Source organism: Peromyscus leucopus, chromosome X (assembly GCF_004664715.2).
Source record: "Peromyscus leucopus breed LL Stock chromosome X, UCI_PerLeu_2.1, whole genome shotgun sequence".
Lineage (NCBI taxonomy): Eukaryota > Metazoa > Chordata > Mammalia > Rodentia > Cricetidae > Peromyscus > Peromyscus leucopus.
In genome coordinates this window covers 53,544,328-53,567,019 of record NC_051083.1, presented here as the reverse complement: position 1 = coordinate 53,567,019, position 22,692 = coordinate 53,544,328, and the positions used below count along the sequence as shown (strand labels likewise).

The following is a 22,692-nucleotide window of genomic DNA, read 5'->3' as shown; positions in this document are numbered from 1 at the left end:
AAGACTGGCTTCGAAGGTACTGAAGCTCGAGACAGACTGACTGGTGAGGGTCTGAAGGAATAGCATAAAAGTGCAGAGAAGGCCCCACGTTGCAAAGATCTAGTCTAGTATCAGGGGTGTATTTGTTCATTGAATTTTGAAAAGGAAGCCTGATCTTTGTCTGCTAAACATCTTTCAGTTTACATCTTGCAAGGTAGCCCCTCATGACAAAGAACTATCTGGCCTAAAATATAAATGATGCTGAGGCTGAGAAACCATGATACATTTGCAGATGTGTATGTGCACTCCCTAGGAGTAGAAAACTATAACAGAAGGTATTGGGTGTTTCTAAGTACTGCAAATAAAGCCAGCCACCCACTTATACTGTGTGCATAAAGCTATGTAGACAGTTTGTGAGCACTAATGGTTTTAGTTATTTTATAATTAAAGCCTTCAAAGTAACCTAGAATATGATAATAGATTCTTGAAGTCAGTGTTTTATTTTTGTTAGATATATTAGTGTTTCCCTTTCCTAATACTAAAGAGGTGAGTAGGTTTCAGAAATCAAACAACCAAATCTAGTGAAGAGACGTTTATTCATGTCAAACTTGGGATTCTAGATTTTTAGATTTGGAGGTAATCCCAGCCTCCTTGTTTAATCAATGAGGATTCAGAGACCTAACTAGTAATTGGCAATTTAAATCAGGACTCCAGTTTTTCTCACTTTTTAAAAAGAAGTTAGTATTTTTTATAATGTTTTATCTTTACAGAGCACTTTTTCAGCATATAGTTCTTTTTATTCCAACCCCATTCTGGGAACTAGGTATGAAGAACACCCTAGTTTTGGAGAAAATAAAATTAATATTAATATCAGTAAGCAACCCAGTATCATAAAGGCAGTAATTGTTAAAGACAGAAAACAGAATGCTTATTAAGCTCACAGCCCTTATTCTTTGAGCATTTTACAGAGAAGACATATGTAAGAATTAAGAATAAAAAGGAAGAGAGAATATTAAGTGTAAATTCTGTTTAAAATAAATGTTCATCAAGTGGGAAAACTGTAGAGCGCTGGATCTTGCTTGGAAATTGCTGAAATTTAGAATAGGAAGCACTTAGATGATGGCTGGATTACCAATTATCACAATATTTACATTGCTTCTACTTTCTTCTTTCCTATCATTCAAAATCCTTCATTTTGCTACCCCGTTATGCTAATATACTTCTTAAATTTTCCCTTATTTCTAATTCTATGTCATTAGTAGCCATTGAGATTTCATTTACCATTCTCTTTATGCATTATTTGCTTTGCAGAATTTGACCTTATACAGTATTTCATTAGAATGTAAGATTTTCATTATGTTTAACATAGATTATGCATCAAAGTGGGTTTCTTGTTAGTATGTATTATTAGTAGTAGACGTAACCTTGGGAGTAGGACCTTGAAACTTTTTTTAACTGTGAAAAGCTGATGCCCTCAATTGTTTATTGTTAATAAACACTATTAATCTACAATGACATCTAAAAACATTTCATAACTTTTGAATGCTTTGCAACACAACAGTATTCTTTTTTTTTTTTTTTTTTTTTTTTGGTTTTTCGAGACAGGGTTTCTCTGTGTAGCTTTGCGCCTCTCCTGGAGCTCACTTGGTAGCCCAGGCTGGCCTCGAACTCACAGAGATCCGCCTGCCTCTGCCTCCCGAGTGCTGGGATTAAAGGCGTGCGCCACCAACGCCCGGCCTCAGTATTCTTTTGAAAGAAAATATAGATAAATACCCAGGTGTCCTGCTGGGCATATTAGGAGAACCTATAAATACACATGTCAGTAGTAGTTTTAGGTTGCTGCTGTTAACCTTGGTGTAGAAAATTTGTACTTTCTGCTTAGTAAACAGTATATTTAAGTGTATTCCAGAACAAGCCATTTTCTTTTAAAAAAATCAATTTTTTTATTTTAAGTTTCATTTCTAGTTTTTACCACCTTTCTCCAGCCTTCAGAGGCTCCGATTTGGGTTAAAATACCTTTTGATATTTTTTTTAATTATTTCTTTCCCCACCCCCACCCCTACCCCTTTCCTGTTTCCCCCTCCTCTTTCCCCTTAACGGCACTGTTCTGCAAAGCCTGCAATGATTGATATGATGGCAGTGCTGTCATTCTTTTTAACCAAAAAAAAAGTCATTTTTGTTCTAGTTATTTTAATAGAGTCCCATTAAAGATGTATTGCTGACTGAAATATCGGCATGAAGGGCTCTCACTGAGCTGAGCCCAGGAATTAAGAAGTCAGGAAATCGGCTGCTGCATTGCAAGAGAGCCTTGTGTGACACCGAATCTCCTGATTGGGGAGATCATTACTGCTATTATGACTCGACTTGCGTAGGAATTTTAAATTCCATCTGAATGTCAGTAATAACCCTCTTAGCAAATTATCCTGAATAAAATCACGAAGGCATTTTATATAATAGGTGTTGAATTACTGGATAGATTTGCTAATTAAATACTCTTTGTTCTGCTGCAGTTGACATTACAGGGTAAGATCTTGAACAATTATTCTCAACAGCTGTACTTTGTTAAGGGAAAAATTAACCACAAAGTTTATTTTTTTACACTTGAAGTTGGCAGATTTTTGAAATGTGCTTGAAAAAATTCCATCATCCAATTGGTAATGAGTAGCTAAATATGCAGGTGTTGCTGTGAAATCAGATAGCTGCAGACTGCCTTATTAATGAGTTTAGCAATCTTTCGAGCCCTGTTTGCTGGCCGCTGGTGCTCATAAAATGATTTTCTGTCAGAATGGCTAGCTTTAATATTAGGCTTGTCACTTTGAAGTGAATTTATGAACGGTCATCTTGTGTTCACTGTACCTTGTGTCCAGTAGATTTTTCTAGATATCAGTGGCTATTTTTAAAAATGCATTTCTTCAATGTAGAAACTACCTGTAATGTATAAGTTTTTGATTAATAGTTTCTAGAACATTCATATGGGTTGGCTTTTGTAATAAGGTGGTGGGACACAATGAAAAGAAAATGAGTCCATAGGTCCTTTTTCTAGGTCAGGCAGTGAACTACATATAACCTCTGTAACAGACACATCTTCAGGTAAAGTCTCAGAGCTTCATTTTGTAGTTCACTGGGCATTCAACATCAGAGCCCTCCCCAGTGAGCAGTTTGAATCGAAGCTTGGGCCTAAGGCAGCCTGGATGATCTTGTTCATTAGTACTTGGGAAAACATTGGACTCTGTCTAGGTCACCACATTATCCTCCACGTAGAACTGCTTAGTGAAGAAGCACAAGAGGATAGTGATCAGCCTGGTTACAGTTTGTCTGATACAATATCAGATAAATTGAAGAGTTACAGACTGTGGTGAAAACTTTGACATGAGGGCATTGTCACCAGCTCTTGGTAGAAAGCCTTGGAGAACATGGATACTGAATATGTAGTGAAAAAGTGACAGATTGCTCCTGGGCTACTTCATATGCATGTAACAGTTGCCTTAGTTAACCTAGGGAGCTTATGGAGTTGACTGTTGTGATGAGAGTAGCTAAGTCTTGTAAGGAAGTGGAGATGAACCTTTGATAAGTAGTTCTGTCCTCTCTGGGATTAACTTAACTTGGGCCAATCTCATTATGTCCTCCCCCACCCCCCCAAAAAAAGGTTGGGTATTTTCCCACACTGCATTGTCCCATAATTTAATTTTAGTGTCTAATAGAAAAATAATTGAGATTACAATGGGACCTGCCAGGCACTTGGCACATAGCTTTTGATTTTTTGTCATAGCTAAGGTCTGTAGGTGTGAACACGCCCTTGGACCTCCACAAGTTTGTGGTCTACTTGGGGAGTGTAAAAGTTATTAATAGTACAAAGCATCATTTAATTACTAGAGAAACAGCACAGTCTATGAGAAACTGGAGAACAGTCAATGAGATCATTCTAGGCTTGGTCAGCTCAGGCTTTATGGAATAAAGTTTGGTTTAAGCGGAACTTTGTAAAATGTAATCATGGTCAGAGGACTGGGGCAGAAATTTCATTGTATGAGTGAAGGCAACAAAAGATGAACCACGGAACTTTTGAATATATGACTTTTTTTTTTCCCCAGCTAGAGGTTTAGTGAAGGAAATAACAGCTGTACAGGTAGAGCTGGGGTTTAGATATAGCTGTAGAATTTGAGCTTGATCTCGGAGGCTCTGAAAACACTTAGGAGATTAGTTCTGATTCATTCAAGTTGCTAAGTCCTCAGAAAAGTTAGAATGTTACTTCACAGGTGTCATTCAGCAGTAAGCACCTATCCCTGTGAGTCAGGTGCGTTCTCAGCATTTTAGCTTGAACCTTCTACCGTGGTCCTTCATGGTTACCATGATGACTGTTGCCTGCTCTAGCTAGCCCTCAATCTTTGAGGCTGGTTTTCTTCTAATTGTCATGAGGAACAAAAACCCTTTGCAGAAGTTTCCTAGAGGATTCTCCTTACCTTTGATTAATCTGTCAAGGTAAAGTTGTCATATGAATATGTCTAAGTCAGTAATGCCTCCAGAATGGAATTACCATGGTTTTCTTGGACCAGTCCTAAGAATCATCTTTTTAAAAAACTTCTGGTCAGACTGCTAGGAAGCCTGTTTGGGACCGACCTAGGCCCTCTACTTACGTGTGATAGTCGTGTAGCTTTGTCTTTTTGTGGGACTCCTAGCACTGAGATCAGGGCTTGTCTCTAATGCATGAGCTGGCTCTTGGGAACCTATTCCTCACACTGGGTTGCCTTGCCCAGCCTCAATACAAAGGGAGGAGCTTTGTTCTACCTCAAGTTGATATACTATGCTTTGTTGACACCCATGGGAGGCTGCCCCTTTCTGAACAGAAATAAAGGTGGAGTGGATGAGGGACAGAGAGGAGGTGGGGGAGGGAATGGGAGGAGAGGAGGGAAGGGAAACTGAGGTTGAGATGTAAAATAAATGAAAAAAAATTAATAAACCAAAAAAAACCCACTTCTGGTCAAAGATATTCTGGCGGGGGGGGGGATATTTGTTTTGGGAGAGGAAGAAAATACAACCATGTAATAAAGTTTAGAAAGCTAGTACTCTTGCACAGTAATTCTCCACATTGGAGTCAGAGTTTTACACCAGGAACAAGTTCCAGAGACATTTTTTGGTTGTCACTGCTTTAGTTATTTAATGAGCCTGAGGTAATTCCACTATGTAGCCAATATAAAAACTACTGGCTTAGCTTAATCAGAATTCACCACGCCCCCCCCCCTCCTGCACGGAACTTTTGAATATATGAACAAAGTTGGACAATAGTAAGAGAGTGGTAATGAAGATAGGCAATGGTGGATAGATGGATAAAGTGCTTCAATGACAGAAGTACTCTGAATTATGGAAGATAAGAAAGACTGAAATGAAACCTTGGGATTTCAGCTTAGCTGACAAGGTAGGAGAAATAGCCATGAATGAAAGCAAATTTCTGACTCATTGGAAAGAAACTTCTGATTTAGATTGATGCATCAAGAGTAAATGATACTGGAGTGGCAATAGTATTGAGTGGCCAAGGCTTCTGTCCTGGAGCCAGAGTGCCTAGTTTTGTACCCCTGTTTTGCTGTGGCTAGGAGAGAGAAATGATTTCACAGCTAACAAATGTGGATATTAATAGTAGCTACCTCTTGGAGATCTTGGAGAAAGAAAGGATAGAATGCAGGAAGTGGTCTCACCATAATGTCTTTCATATGATTTAGTATCTCTTTGCCTCTGTCTCTGCTCTCAGTACATCATATTATTACATCTTCAGAGTCCTTCACATATTAAATATGTTGCTTTTGATAGGGTCCAAGGTAACTTCTATCTGCTTTTGTCTGTGTGTACGTTATTTTATGTTTCATATTGTGTAGCCATGTGGGCCTGGGGATAGACCCATTCATAGTTATCTGTATGTTTGTTTTCATTTACTGTTTAGTGAAATCCATCATTTTTCTGGACAGTATGCTAACTCCAGGCCGTATAGTCACCTTCAAGGAATTTAATATAGGAAAGAATTTTAATTTAAATGGAGTACTTTGCTACTCACCTTTTAAGAGTCTGAATATGAGTATGAATTGGGAGATTTAAGCACTATAAAGCTTTCTTTAGTCATGCAATTCTATTAAAACATTAGTACTGAGAATGTGACCTTTGCCATACTGAGTACCTTATTATACATGTTTATTATAGATACACAGAAATACAGATATTTATTGCCTTTCATGTCTCTATTAAGTATCAGCATAAAGGCAAACTTAGATTATATTGATGTTACTGTTATTTGAGATTGGGTGTTGTGAAATATTCAGGAGCTTTAAAGATGCTTGGAAATTGGGAATGTCTTGTGCTATATTTATGCCTTTGTAATTGTGTAATATATTAATATTGACTTTTGTTTTATTTAGATTTTGATGCATACAAAAGAGATGGTACAGAAGGTAATGCATTCTAAAACAACTCTGAAATGTCATACCAGGTGACATTTTTGTGTTCAAGGAAAATTGTAACCCAAACATACTGAAAATTGTTTTTAGGATGCCTACTTTACATTTATAATCCCTCCTAATGGATTACAGCCTTTTCTCTTGTTTCAGCACTGATAGGATCTAGCCCCTGCTTGAAGCCTATATGTGTTTCAGGCAAATTAGTAATGGTGCTAATTAGAGTTTATTTCTAAGCTTTTATAATGCATGTGCTTCAGTGTTGTTTGTTATGATTGATTATTTGGCACACTTCATATTCTACTAAATACTGTTTGAGAATCCAATAAATATTTGTGCCCCAGAATTAAAATCCATATTTTTGCTGCTTAAACTGCTATGACTGCTAAATCCATGGTAAAATAGTTAAATATAGACCGTGTGTCCTAACCTTCTTCTTTATATTAAATCCCATATTCTGTTTCAATTGAAATTACACATAGTTAATTCTTCCAGGTTTTTAAAAAGAAAATTGAGAAGGCTTTCTTAATCTTCAATTTTATATCCTGACAGTATAGATAGTAACATGACTTGTGAGAAATCAGTGACATGTCTAGTCTCTAGTGCTAGAAACATTTAGTTTCATTGTGGATAGTGATCAATGTGTTTTTGTTATTAATCTTTATACTTTTGACTTTCATTAGATGAATCTTGAAGTTATTTATGGAGATACAGACTCAATTATGATAAATACCAATAGCACCAATCTGGAAGAAGTATTTAAATTGGGAAATAAGGTGAGATAATTTATTGATTGCTTATTTTACCTGGGTTTATGAATTTTGTATTTAACACAGTAAATACAATAAAGTGCATGTGTTATGTACATGTGTATACTTTTGAAAATAATAAACTTGGTGTCACTAAATTTTTCATTCTCCTATTTTTCCTTATACTCCATTTTGTTTTCAGGGTAAAATTCAAAGGCAGTTGGTTTCCTTAAGAAGTAGATAACATTTTTCTTTTGAAAAAAGTTTAAATGTAGTCACATTAGAACTTCATGCATTGTCATTCACAAGGAAATGTGTTTTTAATAGTATTCAGATATATTTCATACATAGAAGTGATTGAATTAATATTTACCTATCTACACATACACATGTACTCACACATACACATTTAATTTTATGGAGTATTTAAAATATATTAGAAAATACAAAGGGATATCTAGAAGCTGTCATTGGTAGCCTCTTTTTTTGTTTATTTTTTGAGATAAGGGTTTCTCTGTGTAACAGCTCTGGCTGTCCTGTAACTGGCTTTGTAGACCAGGCTGGCCTCGAACTCACAGAGATCCACCTGCTTCTGCCTCCCGAGTGCTGGGATTATAGTCGTGTGTTGCCACTGCCCAGCCCTTGGTAGCCTCTTAATGGTGATTCACACTTGGCAAGTATTGCTTGAGCACTTGATTTGTTAGGATTTTGTCCCAATATTAGAAAATGAAAATACCTTACAAATTATTGATTCCCACCCCCCACTGGAAATTGTGGAATTTGAACTGTACTCTTCACTGGTACATAGGCCTGGCCTTTTGTACTCGTACTGGGCCTTGTACATCTTTGCAGTTTTCCCTAGAGGCAATGATTTGTGCCTTGGCCTTTTCAGCAAAGGGCAAGAGACTGTTCATTTATTCATTCAGCACATCGCTATTTGTCTATATTCAAGGTGCTAATGGACATTTTGGACATTATCGCACAAAGTTTTATGTAATTTTTTTTGCTCACATAATTGTTGGATTGTCTAGTTGTTAATTAGATAGTTTCAAGGTGAATACATATCTATTATTTTAGATTCAGAAAGACCTATACATAATTTCCTATAGTTATTATGTATTTCCTGGAGTGAAGAGAGACAATCATAACCTTTGTTTTGATGGAACGATAATATTTATGTTATTATTTGTTAGTTTTTTTAAAAAATATTTTATTTTTGAGATAAAATCTTGCTATATAGTTCAAGATGGTCTTGAGCTTTGTAACCACCCCAAATTGACTTCAATAGGGACATCACCTGCCTCAACTTCCCAAGTTGTTATGATCTTTATTTTATTTTTATTGGTGTGTATTCATTGTACATACTTCTGAGTCTTATACAGACATTGTCGTACATGTTTGCAATGTACTTTGGGCATGTTCCCCATAGCCTCCTACCCCCATATGTGAGTTAATCCCCTTTGTTCTCTTAGACACTTTTTGTTTCTACTTTCATGTCATATGATTTTATATGTGTACAGATGTGTATATGTATAATCTAAAATCTACAGTGAGAAAAATGCAATAATTGTTTTTCTGAGTCTGACTTAACTAGCTGAATATTTCTTACTGTATCTGTTTTACATATACATTATAATTTCATTCTTTATGCCTGGAAAAAGTTGCATTGTGTATGGGTATACTGAATGTTATTTATCCTTTCCTCTGTTGATGGGCACCTAGGCTGATTTTATAACTAAGTTATTGTTAATAGTGCTACAGTAAACATTCATGAGTCAATAGCTCTGTGAGATTCTGACTGGAATCTTCCCGGTAAACCCTGGAGAGTGATGTTAAGATCTGATTTTGTTCTTTGTTTTTCAATGTTTTTAAATTGTACCCTAAATAATTCTGTGTTCTGTAAGTTGGATGATAAATTTTAATTAATTTACATGTGCCTTCAAGCTTTGTTGAAGTTAACTCTTGGGAATTTATAGCATGTGCATTTTTTTCCCTGTTAGGTGTTTGAGAATCTGACAATAAAATAATTGAAATTTTCACAGGTAAAAAGTGAAGTGAATAAATTGTACAAGCTGCTTGAAATAGACATTGATGGTGTTTTCAAGTCTCTGCTGCTGCTGAAGAAAAAGAAATATGCTGCTCTGGTTGTTGAACCAACATCAGATGGGAATTACGTTACCAAACAGGAGCTAAAAGGATTAGATATAGTTAGAAGAGACTGGTGTGATCTTGCCAAGGACACTGGAAAGTGAGTTTGGCTTTTAATTTTGTTTTCTTGTTTGTCCTTCAAATTTTTGTTTAAGAAAATCCAAGTGCTATGGAAAATGCCTGTAAGTCTGCCAAGCATAATGATACAACTTCATTCTGTATTGCATTATTACAAATAGAATTTTACAGTTAGATTAAAAGTTAGATAAAGCTAAATTTGCACAGTAGGAAACACGAGGTATCAGGTAACATCTTATGTTGAGAGTAAATCTTTATACCTAGATCTTTTAGAGTTGATTTTGTTGGTACTGTTTTTTATTCCTCTTTTTGAAAGTCTTGTGTTTTGTACTCCTGAATCCACAGATCCTAATTATAAACATAAATTTTATGATTCCTCTGTTTTGAAGCATAAAATGTGTGATTTAAAGTGGGCCATGGAGTGAGGCTTATCATTTGCATATAAATGATTCTTACCTCAGATTAATTTGAGAGCTAGTTCCAAAATATGGGTGTGCCTCTGAAGTAATACATGACTCACTAGCCTTTTACCTTAAACTTAATATTATGATTAAAAGTTGTTTTTTTTTTTGTGGTCACATAATGTATGAAGTACCCATTTGAAAAAGTGATACTTAGACATGTTATATGCCATCTTTACATATTCCAATTTTGTGATCTAGATCTGTTTTGAAAATAGAATTTTTTTCTTTATGGCTAGATTCAAAAGTACTCATAATTTTTGCTAAATATCAGCATTTTAAACTTATTTTCCAATCTTTTTTGCTTTCAAATTGAGAGATTGAGCAAGTGTTGCTTCTGCAAAACTACTCTTGATTAGGCAAAGTTGATCATCTGAGTATAGGGTCATGGTCTGCCTTTTATGAAATGTGGTTTGAAATGCTTCATTGCCCCCAAATATACTCAAGATGAAACTACTTTGTATAAGCTGTCGATTAGAGTGTTCTCCTCAGCTTTTGTGTTTTCTAAGAAAAGATGCATCATAATAGAAGTAAATTTCTCTGAGTTAGAAATGTATTAGTAATTAAAGCTATACAAACGTTTTTGTTAGGATTCTTTTTCTGACAAATTATAAAGCAGCTGTCAAACTCTTGTTCTGCATTTTCTCAGAAATGGATAAAATATTGGCTTCTTCATTTATGTTTCTTTATGCTTGAGGCTTTGTAGAATAATATGAATTTTTTGAAGCATAGCATAAAGTTTGAGAACACTGAACAATTATAATGAAGCTAAAGAAAGAAGAGTTTGATATCTTGCATTTTTCCCATTTTTTTAGTTCATTATTTTATGTGTATGAGTGTTTTTCAAGCATGTATGTCTATGCACCATGTTAAAGCCTGGTGCCCATGGTTGTCAGAAGAGGGCATTAGATTCCCAGGGACTAGAGTTGTGAGCTGTCATGTGGGTGCTGAGAATTGAACCTGCATCCTCTGTAAGATCAAATACTCATAACCCCTGAGCCAGTTTTCTAGCCCCTTAGATTTTTTTTTAAAGTTTACTTAAACAGCTTTATATTTCTTCTTGCCTAGCTAATAGTCATGTTAGGTAGAGATGGTATCTTGATCCCAGAAATACTATCTTGTTGCTTTATGAATAAAGATAAAATTTATCTTCTAAAATTTTAACTTATGGTTAGAATATAATTGCTTCTGGATTTTATAATTACATAAAATCTGATAGCACACACTTTTTTCTGTATTGTATATTGCATAAAGCATAGCTGCCACATAAATGAATGACCTATATGTCAAAGGGCAGACATGGAATTTTTAGGTTAGTAAATTTTTGGTAGATTTTAAAAATAAAATAAAACAGTGGGGGCTAGGGAGATGGCTCACAGAAGACCTGGGTTTTATTTCCAGCACCAACTATCCTCAACTCTACTTTCAGGGTATCTTATACCTCCGCATATAGCAGGCACAGATTTGATGTACAGACATGCATGCAGGCAAAACACTCATAAACATAAAATCTAAACTGCCTTCTAGACATTAATCCTCATATTAGCTCTTAACATAGCTCTTGTCCTCATGCCAATCTCATGTCTATCTTTTCTTTGTTAATGATATATGATATTAAAAATCATATTTGTCTTTCTTTATACAGCTTTGTCATTGGCCAGATTCTTTCTGATCAAAGCCGGGACACCATTGTGGAAAACATTCAGAAGAGGTTAATAGAAATTGGAGAAAATGTGCTAAATGGCAGTGTCCCAGTGAGTCAGTTTGAAATTAACAAGGTAAATGTAGCATTTATTGCTGAGCCCAGCTGCTGTCATATTTTTTTCTCCTCCTTCAGCTAGTTGAAGAACCACCTCATCCTTACAATTTAAATAAATTCTGGCTGGGGGTGAAAGCTGCTTAACAACTGGTTCACAGATTGAACATTAGCATAGTTCTTCCAGCCACAGGTACTGGCACATCTGCTACAGATGAGACCTCTCTCCTTTTTACTTCTAGACATTGTCGGGATGATTTAGCTTATGTGTCAGGGCCTGGAGAATGCTTCCTTTTTCATAGTCCTCTAAAGTAATAGTTGTTTGACACATAGATCTGATCATTCATATTCGTTCTTATATTTTCATTCATTCTCCTTCTTCTCCCTCCCCCATTGTCCCCGTCTCCTTGCCTCTCTTCTGCTGCTTCCACTCTCAAATGTGTATGTGTGTATTACTTCACATATGGTGATCCTGTAATCATATGGGCATCTGTAATCAAAAGGCTTTTAGGTACAGATTCAGCTAGAATTAAAGATAGTGGTAACCAATTCTGTGTATCTAAAGCACATGTGCATCTTAAAACCATAATCACATTGTGGGTATGCATAATTTTTCTTAGCTAATTTGAGAAACAATCTTGATTTCCAAAGTAGCATGTTAATAGATTTTCTTCCTATTTAAAACAAGTATCCTTACATATTCAGAAGCTAATCTTCAAATATCACTTTATCCATTTTGTGATTGGTTTCTTTGTCAAAGCTTTGTTAAAGGATCTGTTGATGACATTAAGGAGAAGTTTTAGAATGTTAAAGTAATGATTGTCAGTTTTTCATATTGCCATACACTTGAAAACATATTTTATATTGTTAGAATTGCTTTATTATTTAGAAACCCATTTTCATGGTTTTTTTTTTTTGAGACAGAGCAATGTGCTATGTAGCTTAGGTTAGCTTGAACTTTATAGAGATTCGAGGCTCTCCTTGAACCTCTGATCTCCCCTCCACCTGAAAGTGCCAGGATTGTGGGTAAGTGCCATCATGCCTGGCTCCTGTTTATATTACCCAAAGAATCATATTTTTATATTACTGGAAAAATCATGTATGTAAGGCCTTAGGTTTGATTCCTAGCACCCATAAATGAAGTTAATCAATACATTAGTCATCTATTTTGCTGACATGTTTATTTAATTTTTTCTTTGTTGATTATTAAGTTTTCTTTTCTATTGTAAATAACTGCATTGAACATCTTTGTTCACTTGTCATTTTGCTTTTAGATGGATTGCTTTCTCATTGTACATTCCTTGAAATAAAACATTTGTGTCAAAAGATATGACTATTTGAATGGATCTAGGAAAATTGTTTTATGAAAAGGTGGTACCAGTTAATAATATCAAAATATGCATGCTATTTTTTATCACAGTTTCTTTGTAATGGTGATGATTTTTAAAATAAAACATTGTTACCATAGTGGATATGATACTTCACAGTGGGTTTAATTTGTTTTTATTTGATTTTTGGTGAGAATGTTTTCTCGGACTTATATTCATTTTTGGGTCAATTTTTTTTTCTTTCTTTGAGATAGTCTCTCACTGGCCTGGAATTTGCTAGGTAGGGCAGGCTAGGTGGGTGAGGATCCTCCTGTCTCCACCTCTCCACTGCTTAGATGGCAAGTCTATCTTATTTTCATGGGTTCTGGGAATCAAATTCAGGTCCTCCTGCTTACACAGCAAGTGCTATGCCAACGAAGCTATCTTTCTAGCCCTTGCTTTGTTTGTTGAGACAGGTTTGTCTCTCACTTACAACTTACTGAGTGGGTTTGGCCAGGGAGTCTCAGGGAGCTAGCTACCTGTCTCCGCCTCTCCATTGTTAAGGATGGTAAGTACTAGCAACTAAGCTGGCTACTTTGTTGTTTGTTTTTCATGACATAGGTTGAGCTATTTAATGATAAAACTCTCTTCCCAGCCTTTATGTTTTTATTTATAAAGAATGGTATTGTTTGGGTATAGTAGTGCATACTTTTAATCCCAGCACTTGGGAGGCAAAGGCAGGCAGATCTCTGAGTTCAAGGCCAATTTTGTCTACTTGTTGAGTTTGAGGCCAGCCAAGGCTTCATAGTGAGTGTGACCCTGGTTTTTGTTTTTATTTTTTTAACATTTCTATAGTGTTGGTGCAAGTATAGTAAATTCTGATAAAATATATCATAGAGGTCTGTGTCTATTTATAATTAGCTATTTATTCATATGTGAAAGGTGAGTTGTCTTTCTATTAATCTTTAATCTTTGTATAGTCTTTAAAGTTATTTGTAATGTGAAGTCTAAGACCGTACCAGTAAACTATTCTTTTTTTACTTTGAAATTTGCTGGTCTGTATTGTACTTTGTGTTTTTTTCCTTATTTTTGTTTGTGTATATTCATTGTAAAAAAATATGCTATATATCATCTTTATGCATATATACCATGTATTTTTTATCTTATTCACTCCTGTATTGAACTTTGAGTGGATATTTCATCCATGTATGACATTGTGGATTATTTGTTGGTTTATTCCCTGAATTATGCAGGTATTAAAATGGATGTATTTTACGTATACTGTAAAAGCACTTGTTAAAATACTCCTACTTTATTAGAAATGTCTTAAGTATTGGGAAGTTGTCAGGCTCACAGAAGTGGAAACATATTTTCTAAAGTTTGAATTGGACTTGAAAGGTTGATTTTTTTTTTCTTGAAGTAGCAGGTTTTGTTTAGTTTCAAGGTTTTTGTTTTTTGAGAAACTGCTAGATCTATATGTCAAAATAACTATAGTTTTCCTAACATTCTTTCAAGTAAAAACTACATTCTATGTAAACAGTAGTTAGTTTAGCTTGTAACTCAAATAGTTGCACAAATAATTTTCCTAGAGTAACCTTCATTCTTCAGATATCCTTTTTGTATTCTTTGCATTTAATCATACAAAATTGTGGGAGCCCACAACTGACTCAGTTTCCCAGTTTGAATCTGAAGTCTATTCTGAGTTAATAGAGTTCAAGCTTGTTTGCTCCAGGGCTGTGAGAAAGTCCTGATTAACCTGCAGAGTCTCCTTGAAGGGCAGTGAGAAAGTCTGATTAACCCACAGGAAGGAACACACTAACTAGATGTAGGTTGCTGATGCCAGCCAGAGGTACATCGAGATAGAAAATTAAACTGTCTCCTCCTTGACTCCAAGCTGGATAGATAATGGTTGAATGCCTGTGCTGTGCATTGTTCTACCTCTGTCCTTCAAAAATGCATATAAGCTGTCTGTGAAATAAACTCGGCATGACTGGCAGACCTCTCAACTCTTTTGTCTTCTTCATTGTCTCTACAATCTGCATGCCCTCACCCAGATAGCCAGCTGATTGTCAGCAGGCTCCAACACAAAACAGTAGACTTATTCTCAAGGTTTAAAAGCTTTAGAAATTGCTAACTTTGCTAGACATGATGGCTCACACTTGTAATACCAGCACTCAGAAAGTTGAGACAGGAGGATTGCCTCAAATTTGTAGCCAGCCTGCGCTGCACAGTGAGTTCCAAGTCAACCTTGACTACAGAAGGGAGACTATTCTCTCCATCTTACTAGTTTTTACTGCATAGTCAAGAATGTTCTCAAGGGAAAGTACTTTGCTATGGTGGTGGAAAGTAATATACTGACTGTTAGTACAATTTGGTGCTACTGTTAGGATTCGTATTTATAAAGCTTGAACAGTTTTACCACGCTTTTCTTCTGTATCATTAGTACAAATAGTATTGTTAGAAAATAACTTTTTCCTGACTGGTGCTGTTCCTGATCTTGTGCTCACTTTCTGTTACAAACTTATTGCTCTCTATAGAGCACAAGTTGGCATTCAGAGTAAATTCAGTGCTGTATAGTGTATTGGAGGTTTATTCAGTTAGAGAAGCCTTTGAGATCAGATCATTAAGTCAAAGTAGCTATTCTCTAATCCCAACTAATTAAATGAGAAAACTACAAACATGAGGAGAAACTCTAAGGCTTCATAGGACACTGGATCTAGAGTCTTGAGTATTTTAAATATTCAAATATTATGTGGCAGCACCCATAAACTTACATTTCTTCTTCTTGTTAGGCTTGTATGTAGTTATACCAGTTACTAAATGACAGAGAAACGAACCATGATTTCTGTATACATTGTCATTTTCATGTTTTATATATATATAATATATATGATTCTAGTAAAAATGTGAGATATATATATATATATATATATATATATATATATATATATATATGGAAGGTTTTATTTTAAAATTTGGTGAGTTTATTTTTCCCATTTTTTTTAATCTTTTAGGCATTGACAAAGGATCCCCAGGATTATCCTGATAAAAAAAGCCTACCTCATGTACATGTTGCCCTGTGGATAAATTCTCAAGGAGGCAGGAAGGTGAAAGCTGGAGATACAGTGTCCTATGTCATCTGTCAGGTAAATCTATTCTATTTTATAAGACTTGTGCCCCCTAAGAATCCTGGGCTGGGAAGATGGCTCAGCAGGTCAAGTGTTTGCCATGTAAGAGTGAGGACCTGAGTTCAGATCCCCAGCACTCACATCAAAGAGAGTGGCTTGTGTTTATAACTGTAGTGCTGGAAGATGGGGGCATGCAGATCCCCAAAGCTTGTTGGCATTCATTGAGTGACCTTGTTTTAAAAACATAAGGTAGAATATTGGAGAAGTGACTCCGCAGTTAAGAGCACTGACTGTTGCTCCAGAGGATCTGGGTTCAATTCCCAGCACCCATATGGTGGCCCACAACTACTTATAACTCCAGTCCCAGGGGATCTCATACATTCTTCTGGCCTCCTGGCCTCCTCAGGTAGTACAGACATACATATAAGCAAAACACCCATACACGTAAAACACGAAGTAAACATAATGTAGAGAGTGATTGACCAAGTCAGCTGATGGTGACCTGTCCTCCACACTGATGTGCACATATGAACATGTACACACATAAACCACTGGTCTATATACAGGAATCTTGAATCAAATCCAGATTGCCACAGTATTTTACTTAGGAGTAGTCTTCTAAATAACTAGTCCCATGGTTTAGTTTAGTTAGCTTTCAAATCTTAAAAAAAAAAAAAAATAAAAAAAAAAAAATTAGGTAATGTTTCCCTACAAGTTTCCTAAAAAAATTCAAAGTAGCTTTTGGAAGTCATTGAAATTATTTTTATGAGACAGTTTCATAACAGTTCCTACTTTTTCAACTCTAAACTTCCATGAAAATGTATCATAGGCTGGGATTGTAGCTTAGTGGTTGAACACTTGCTTAGTACGTGTGATGCCCTGGCTTTCATTCCCAGCACCATAAAAAGAGAAAATAAAGTAGTATATGTACTTTTGATGGTATATCCAGCAACACTAATAGATTCTTGTTGTTTTTAATCATTCCTTTTGTGACAATTTTCATTATGATGAGTCAGTGGAATAACAGAATAAATGCTTTATCGTCCTTCCTTATCAAAATAATTACTTGAAACAATATGAAATGCATAGATATATGGAGAAAGTTGGAAGGCCCAAAGACTGACTTTACTTCCCTCTCCCTACAGCTTCTCTCCTTCCCATGTTTTATTTCTCACTATTTTGTAAGGTACCTCTAAGGAAACTGTATGCTTTCTCAACATGCTTTAAAACTAATAACTAGTTTTGTTTGAGAGTGGCATGTCACTAACAGGGTGAAGAGAAAAGTAGGGCAGAGCAGGACATCAGGATTTGTTTTCTGAAAGCACTTGACTCCATTTGGAAGATAGGAATACCAATCTTTTCTCCTTGTATGTTAGTTCTAATCCTGTATCAAGTTCTTTAAAATTACTCTTGTTTGGTCTACTTACTTACCCAAGGCATAAGTCATCTGAGTAGGATTGTTTCTTTTACATTAATGTAGTGGCTTGAATAGGTATCCTCCCTCCCCCATAGACTCATGTGTTTGAGTGCTTTGCCCTATTTGACACTATTAGGAGGTATGGCTTTGTTGGAAGAAGTGTGTCACTGTTGGGGCACGCTTTGAAGTCTCATATATGCGCAAGCTAATCCCAGTGTGGCCCAGAGTCTCCTCCTGCTGCCTATGGATCAAGATGTAGAACTCTCAGCTCCTTCTCCAGCACCATATCAGCCTGCACACTGCCATGCTTTCTGCCATGATGTTAATGGACTAAATCTCTGAAACTGTAAGCCAGGCCCAATTAAATGTTTTCCTTTATAAAAGTTGCCGTGGTCATGGTGTCTCTTCACAGCAATAAAAGCCTAACTAAGACAATTAATAAGAATCATACTACATTATTACAGTAAAATTTTTAGGTACACTTTAAAATTCATTTCTATAAATTGACCTTTGCTAAAATACAACCAGTATGCTTTAAAAAGCATAAAGCCTTATGAAAATCAAAAGCTAGTCTATTAATGTAATATCTGCCACATACTGTAGATGATGTACATAACAATGATAAGTACATGGACAGGAATCAGCACTTGACTCTATCTCCCTCCTAGGGTTGCCCTTGATTAAGAACTGTTTGAGAAAGCCAATTTCTGCAGGAAAATATTTCCATAAATGTCTGGCTTGCTCAAATCCTTAATGTGCTTTGCATATTGCTTCTGACAAGTCTCATGTTAAATTTTTTTTTTTAATTATGGAAATAAAGATTTTGGTAAATAGGCTATTTTTTCCACTTATGTGTTCATATACATGGACAAGCTCGTAGATTATTACTGACAGGAGCAGATGATAGCTTACACCTTTCAAAAATAATACAGGGTTAGTGAAATGGCATCTAATGATGAAATCAAGACAGACATTTTTTCAACAAAGAGTGTTTTGTTTAAAAATAGAATAGAGGTATTTGGTGATGTATATAAAATAGTATGATAGATGTATTTAAAAGTCAAACTTGTATTCCTTAATGTCAAAATATTTGTTTTTATTCTTGTTTTGATTAATATATGTCCCTAAAATGCTGATGCTAATGTAATATAATAATCCCAATTTGATGTGACTTTAGCATTTCTCCCCCCACTAATACTGTTCCTTCTTTTTAAAATACAATTTATATTTGTTTTTATTAACTTATTTTTCTTAGCATCTTCCAAGAAAGGGCATAGGATTGTAATTTGCCATTGTTCCCCTCAGTGGGACACACCCACCTTTTAGCATGTTTACTAGCCAAAGCTGCCTGTCTCTTACTTTTCAGCCTCTTGTCTACTAATTTTAAAGCTGTAGTTATTTAGTTTTCATTAGTCATAATTTTTGTAAGGCATATCTTTGACATAATTGCTTTAAGAGCCCCCCACCCCCCATCAACTACTTAGATTTTTTTCCCATTAGTTTTCCACTAACAATGGCTAATTTAGAAAACCTGATTATCCCTAAAGTTCATGAATTGCTACTTGGACACCTCAAGAAAGACCAACCTTGCTTCCTTCTCTGTTCTTAAAAGTTGTATGTTGCCGGGCGGTGGTGGCGCACGCCTTTAATCACAGCACTCGGGAGGCAGAGCCAGGCGGATCTCTGTGAGTTCGAGGCCAGCCTGGGCTACCAAGTGAGTCCCAGGAAAGGCGCAAAACTACACAGAGAAACCCTGTCTCGAAAAATCAAAAAAAAAAAAAAAAAAAGTTGTATGTCACATATCCATGTGTATTACATGTTCTTGAGATCTTGTTCAGTTTAAAAACTAGATCTTTGAGTAATCTGTCTTAGGGGAGCCTAAATGTTTTTCCAACTCATGTTGTAAAACCTGTTATCTAACCAGTTGTGCTGTTTTTGAGCTTAGATTTTTAAAATACAGTCGTAAACACGTTGGGGTTACTCTTAGCTACAAGCTCTTTAGATTCAAAATGCTTTAAGTAGAAAGTATGCACAGAAATTTTCCACTGCTTTTTAAATGTACAAATATTCCTTTATGAGAACTTTTAGTGACATACTAGAAAGGAACTCAAGCACCTGGTTTGCTTTGGTTTGCAGTTCTTGGGATAGAAGTTAGGACCATGTGCATGGTAGGCAAGCACTTTGCCTCTTCCCTCCAATGTACCAGTGCCTTATTCTCTTCACTTCTACAATTTTGACTTGAATTCACCCTTAAAAAATGATAGAATTTGCTGGGTGTGGTGGTGCATGCTTGTAAGCCCAGCTCTTAGAAGATAGAGATAGGAGGCTCAGTTCAAGGTCCTCCTTTGCACTGAGCTAGAAGCCAGCTTAGGACAACATACGATCAGCCTCAACAGCAACAGAAAATAATGAAAGAAAAGTATAAGATAGACTGCTAAACGGTCTTATTAATAAAAACCTGGAGTCAGATATTGTGTTTCTGAAAGATTAGAGGAATAGGACAAACCAAAGGCAACCTCACTTTACTGACTCTCAGCTTCCAAAAAGACCTACTTCCTGTATAACCATGCCTATATGTCTTTCTGTTCTACCAACTCATTTCCTCTCTCCGCCCAGCTACATCACTACCTCTTCCTGCCCAGCTCTGTCACTTCCTGTCTGTCTGTACAGACCTCCAGACCTTTATTGTTAGTGCTGGGATTGAAGGTGTGTACCACTTCACCTGGCTCTGTTCCCAGTGTGGCCTGGAACTCACAGAGATCCAGACAGATTTTTGCCTCTGAGTGATAGGATTAAAGGTGTGTTCTACCATTGCCTGACTTCTTAGAGTGCCTGGCATTTTCCTCTGATCCTCAGATAAACTTTATTGGGGTACACAGATAAAGTATCACCACAGAAAAGGTAAAACTCAACAACAAAAAAAATACAGTTCTATAGGCTGACCAGATTTCTGGTACTAAAAGCACATAGGAAGACACAGTCTAATGATTTGTTTTCAAACTCTTAGTAGCAACTATTGCCTCATTTTCACCTTACAGTTCAAGTTTATTAAAGGACAATGATTAAGCCTGATTAATTCTTTACTTTTTTCTTTACTAAATTGTGAAATATGGATAAACAAATTTTAACCTGAGGTTTCCTTTCTTTCTAGGAATTTCATTATGCTTTAGACCAGTTAGAACCTAGTTGAAAGACAATTGCATTCTATCAGGAACATAACCTGAGAGAGAAGGTCTTGCTTTGGGTCGCTGCTAAAGACCATGATATTGAAGGTTGCCTCTGCTTTGAGCTTGATGCTAAGCTGAGAAGAGACTGATTGTGGCAGAATTGAAAGAATAGGATTCACATTATAATCAGTTCTGCAGAGCAGCTGAGCCCTGTGAATAGTTATAATTTACTAGTCTGAATATTAAATTCTGTTGTTTCAGTCAAGAGGAAGAGTGGAGTGAGTCATTCGATGTTGGTCCGGTAGAATGATGACTTTTTGGTTCACACATGATAATGACATCATCACAGAGCTGTATGTGGGCTAATTACATAGAATCTCACAACTTTAATTTTATAGTGTAGAAGAAATACCCCTTGAAAAGAGTCTCTAACCCACCTTCATTTGCTTGAGGAGGATCCAGCTTAACAGTGCAGAGTAATACCGCTTCTACTGATCAGATATTTGACTTTTGAGCACTGCTGCTTTCAAGGTAGATCAGTTCCTTTTTTTGTCCCCATGGTAAAATACCTGAAAGAAACAAAGGACAAAGGATTTATTTTGGCACACGGTTAGAAAGGATACATGTTTATCACAGTGGGAAAGGCATGGGAATGGGATTGCTTGCCTCTTACTCTATGGTAACAGAGAGTGAAGATATTTACATTTCACTAGACCAAGAAGCAGAAAATGTGGTGCACTGAGCAGATTCTCTGCTGGCTTTCTCCTTTTTTTTTCCTTTTGAACCTCAACACAATGCATGGTGATGCTTACTTTTAGGGCTGGTTTTCCCCACCTTAGTTAATTATCTCTGGAAATATCCCCACAGACATGCTAAGAGGGTTGTTTCACTAATACTCAAAGTATATCTTTGCTCGATCAAGTTGACAATGAAAATTAACCACCCCACTAGGACTGTGCATTACTGTTACTCCTCTGTTTTATGTCTAGCATATATGTTTTGTTTCTACTGGGGTTTATTCCCTTAGCTTTCCCACTTGCTCATTTGGGGCAAGGATGGGTGCTAACATGTTTCTATGGCTGGAATTGTGGCTGCAAGTGATTGTATTAACAGAATAAAAGAAGTGCTATTTATTCTTATAGTTTTGTGCCTTTAAAAGACTTTCTTAGTAGACAAATTCTCACAAGTCCTCCAATGTGTTTTTATGTCATGGCAAGTAGAATTATATAATCTAGCTAGTGTCACCTTACTTATTGGGTTCATATCCTGATAACAAAGAACACAACACACTGGATTTACATTCTCAGACAATGGATAAGATTCAGATCAAAAAGTTCTTGGTCTTTCTACTCTAAGATACATGTGAGATTTTCAATAGGGCAATACTTCTTATTTGGAACTGAGCACATAAAATTTAAACTGTTGTCCCTCTATTTGATTAAGCAAGTGTATGTGTGATTATTGAGTTGCTCACAACTTTACCTATACCATGTCTTCTGTTAGGATGGGTCAAACCTCCCTGCAACTCAGAGGGCCTATGCACTTGAGCAGCTGCAAAAACAGGACAATTTAACCATTGACACCCAATACTACTTGGCCCAGCAGATCCACCCTGTCGTGGCTCGGATCTGTGAGCCAATAGATGGAATTGATGCTGTCCTCATTGCAGTGTGGCTAGGTAAGTGTCTCAAACACATGGAAACCCTCATAATTTTTAGTGACATACATTGTCGTCTTGTCACTGTTAGTATCTGTGCTTGTAGATTCAGAATTGTGTCTGTTACTTCTTTGTTTATTGCTTTTTATAGCTGTTTAGTTCCTACCTCCCATCAGAATGTGAGCTCCACATACAAATAGCAATCTTTGTAAGTCTGTACCTGCTATACATGGTTATACTCACTGATTGCAGAGGGAGGAAAAGAATTTTAGGTATCAATATGGTCACTGGGTTTAAATTGTTAAAGGTCTAATTAGTGAACTTCTATTAATAAAGACATTAATGATATTCTGCATTTTTATTCATCATGTCTGTCCAAAGATATTTTGTTAATGTGACTTTGTAACATTT

The 22,692-nt window shown here is 36.1% G+C and overlaps 1 protein-coding gene across 1 annotated transcript in view; it reads left to right on the top strand.

The window, feature by feature from the left end:
• The window catches only part of Pola1 (DNA polymerase alpha 1, catalytic subunit), a 331,476-nt gene that overhangs the window by 132,416 nt on the left and 176,368 nt on the right, over positions 1-22,692 (top strand). Inside the window, exons 27-32 of the mRNA XM_028881682.2 lie at positions 6,378-6,410; positions 7,097-7,189; positions 9,205-9,410; positions 11,495-11,627; positions 15,927-16,058; positions 22,128-22,302. Coding sequence (XP_028737515.1) covers positions 6,378-6,410; positions 7,097-7,189; positions 9,205-9,410; positions 11,495-11,627; positions 15,927-16,058; positions 22,128-22,302 — 772 coding nt within the window. The remainder of the gene's footprint in view (positions 1-6,377; positions 6,411-7,096; positions 7,190-9,204; positions 9,411-11,494; positions 11,628-15,926; positions 16,059-22,127; positions 22,303-22,692) is intronic.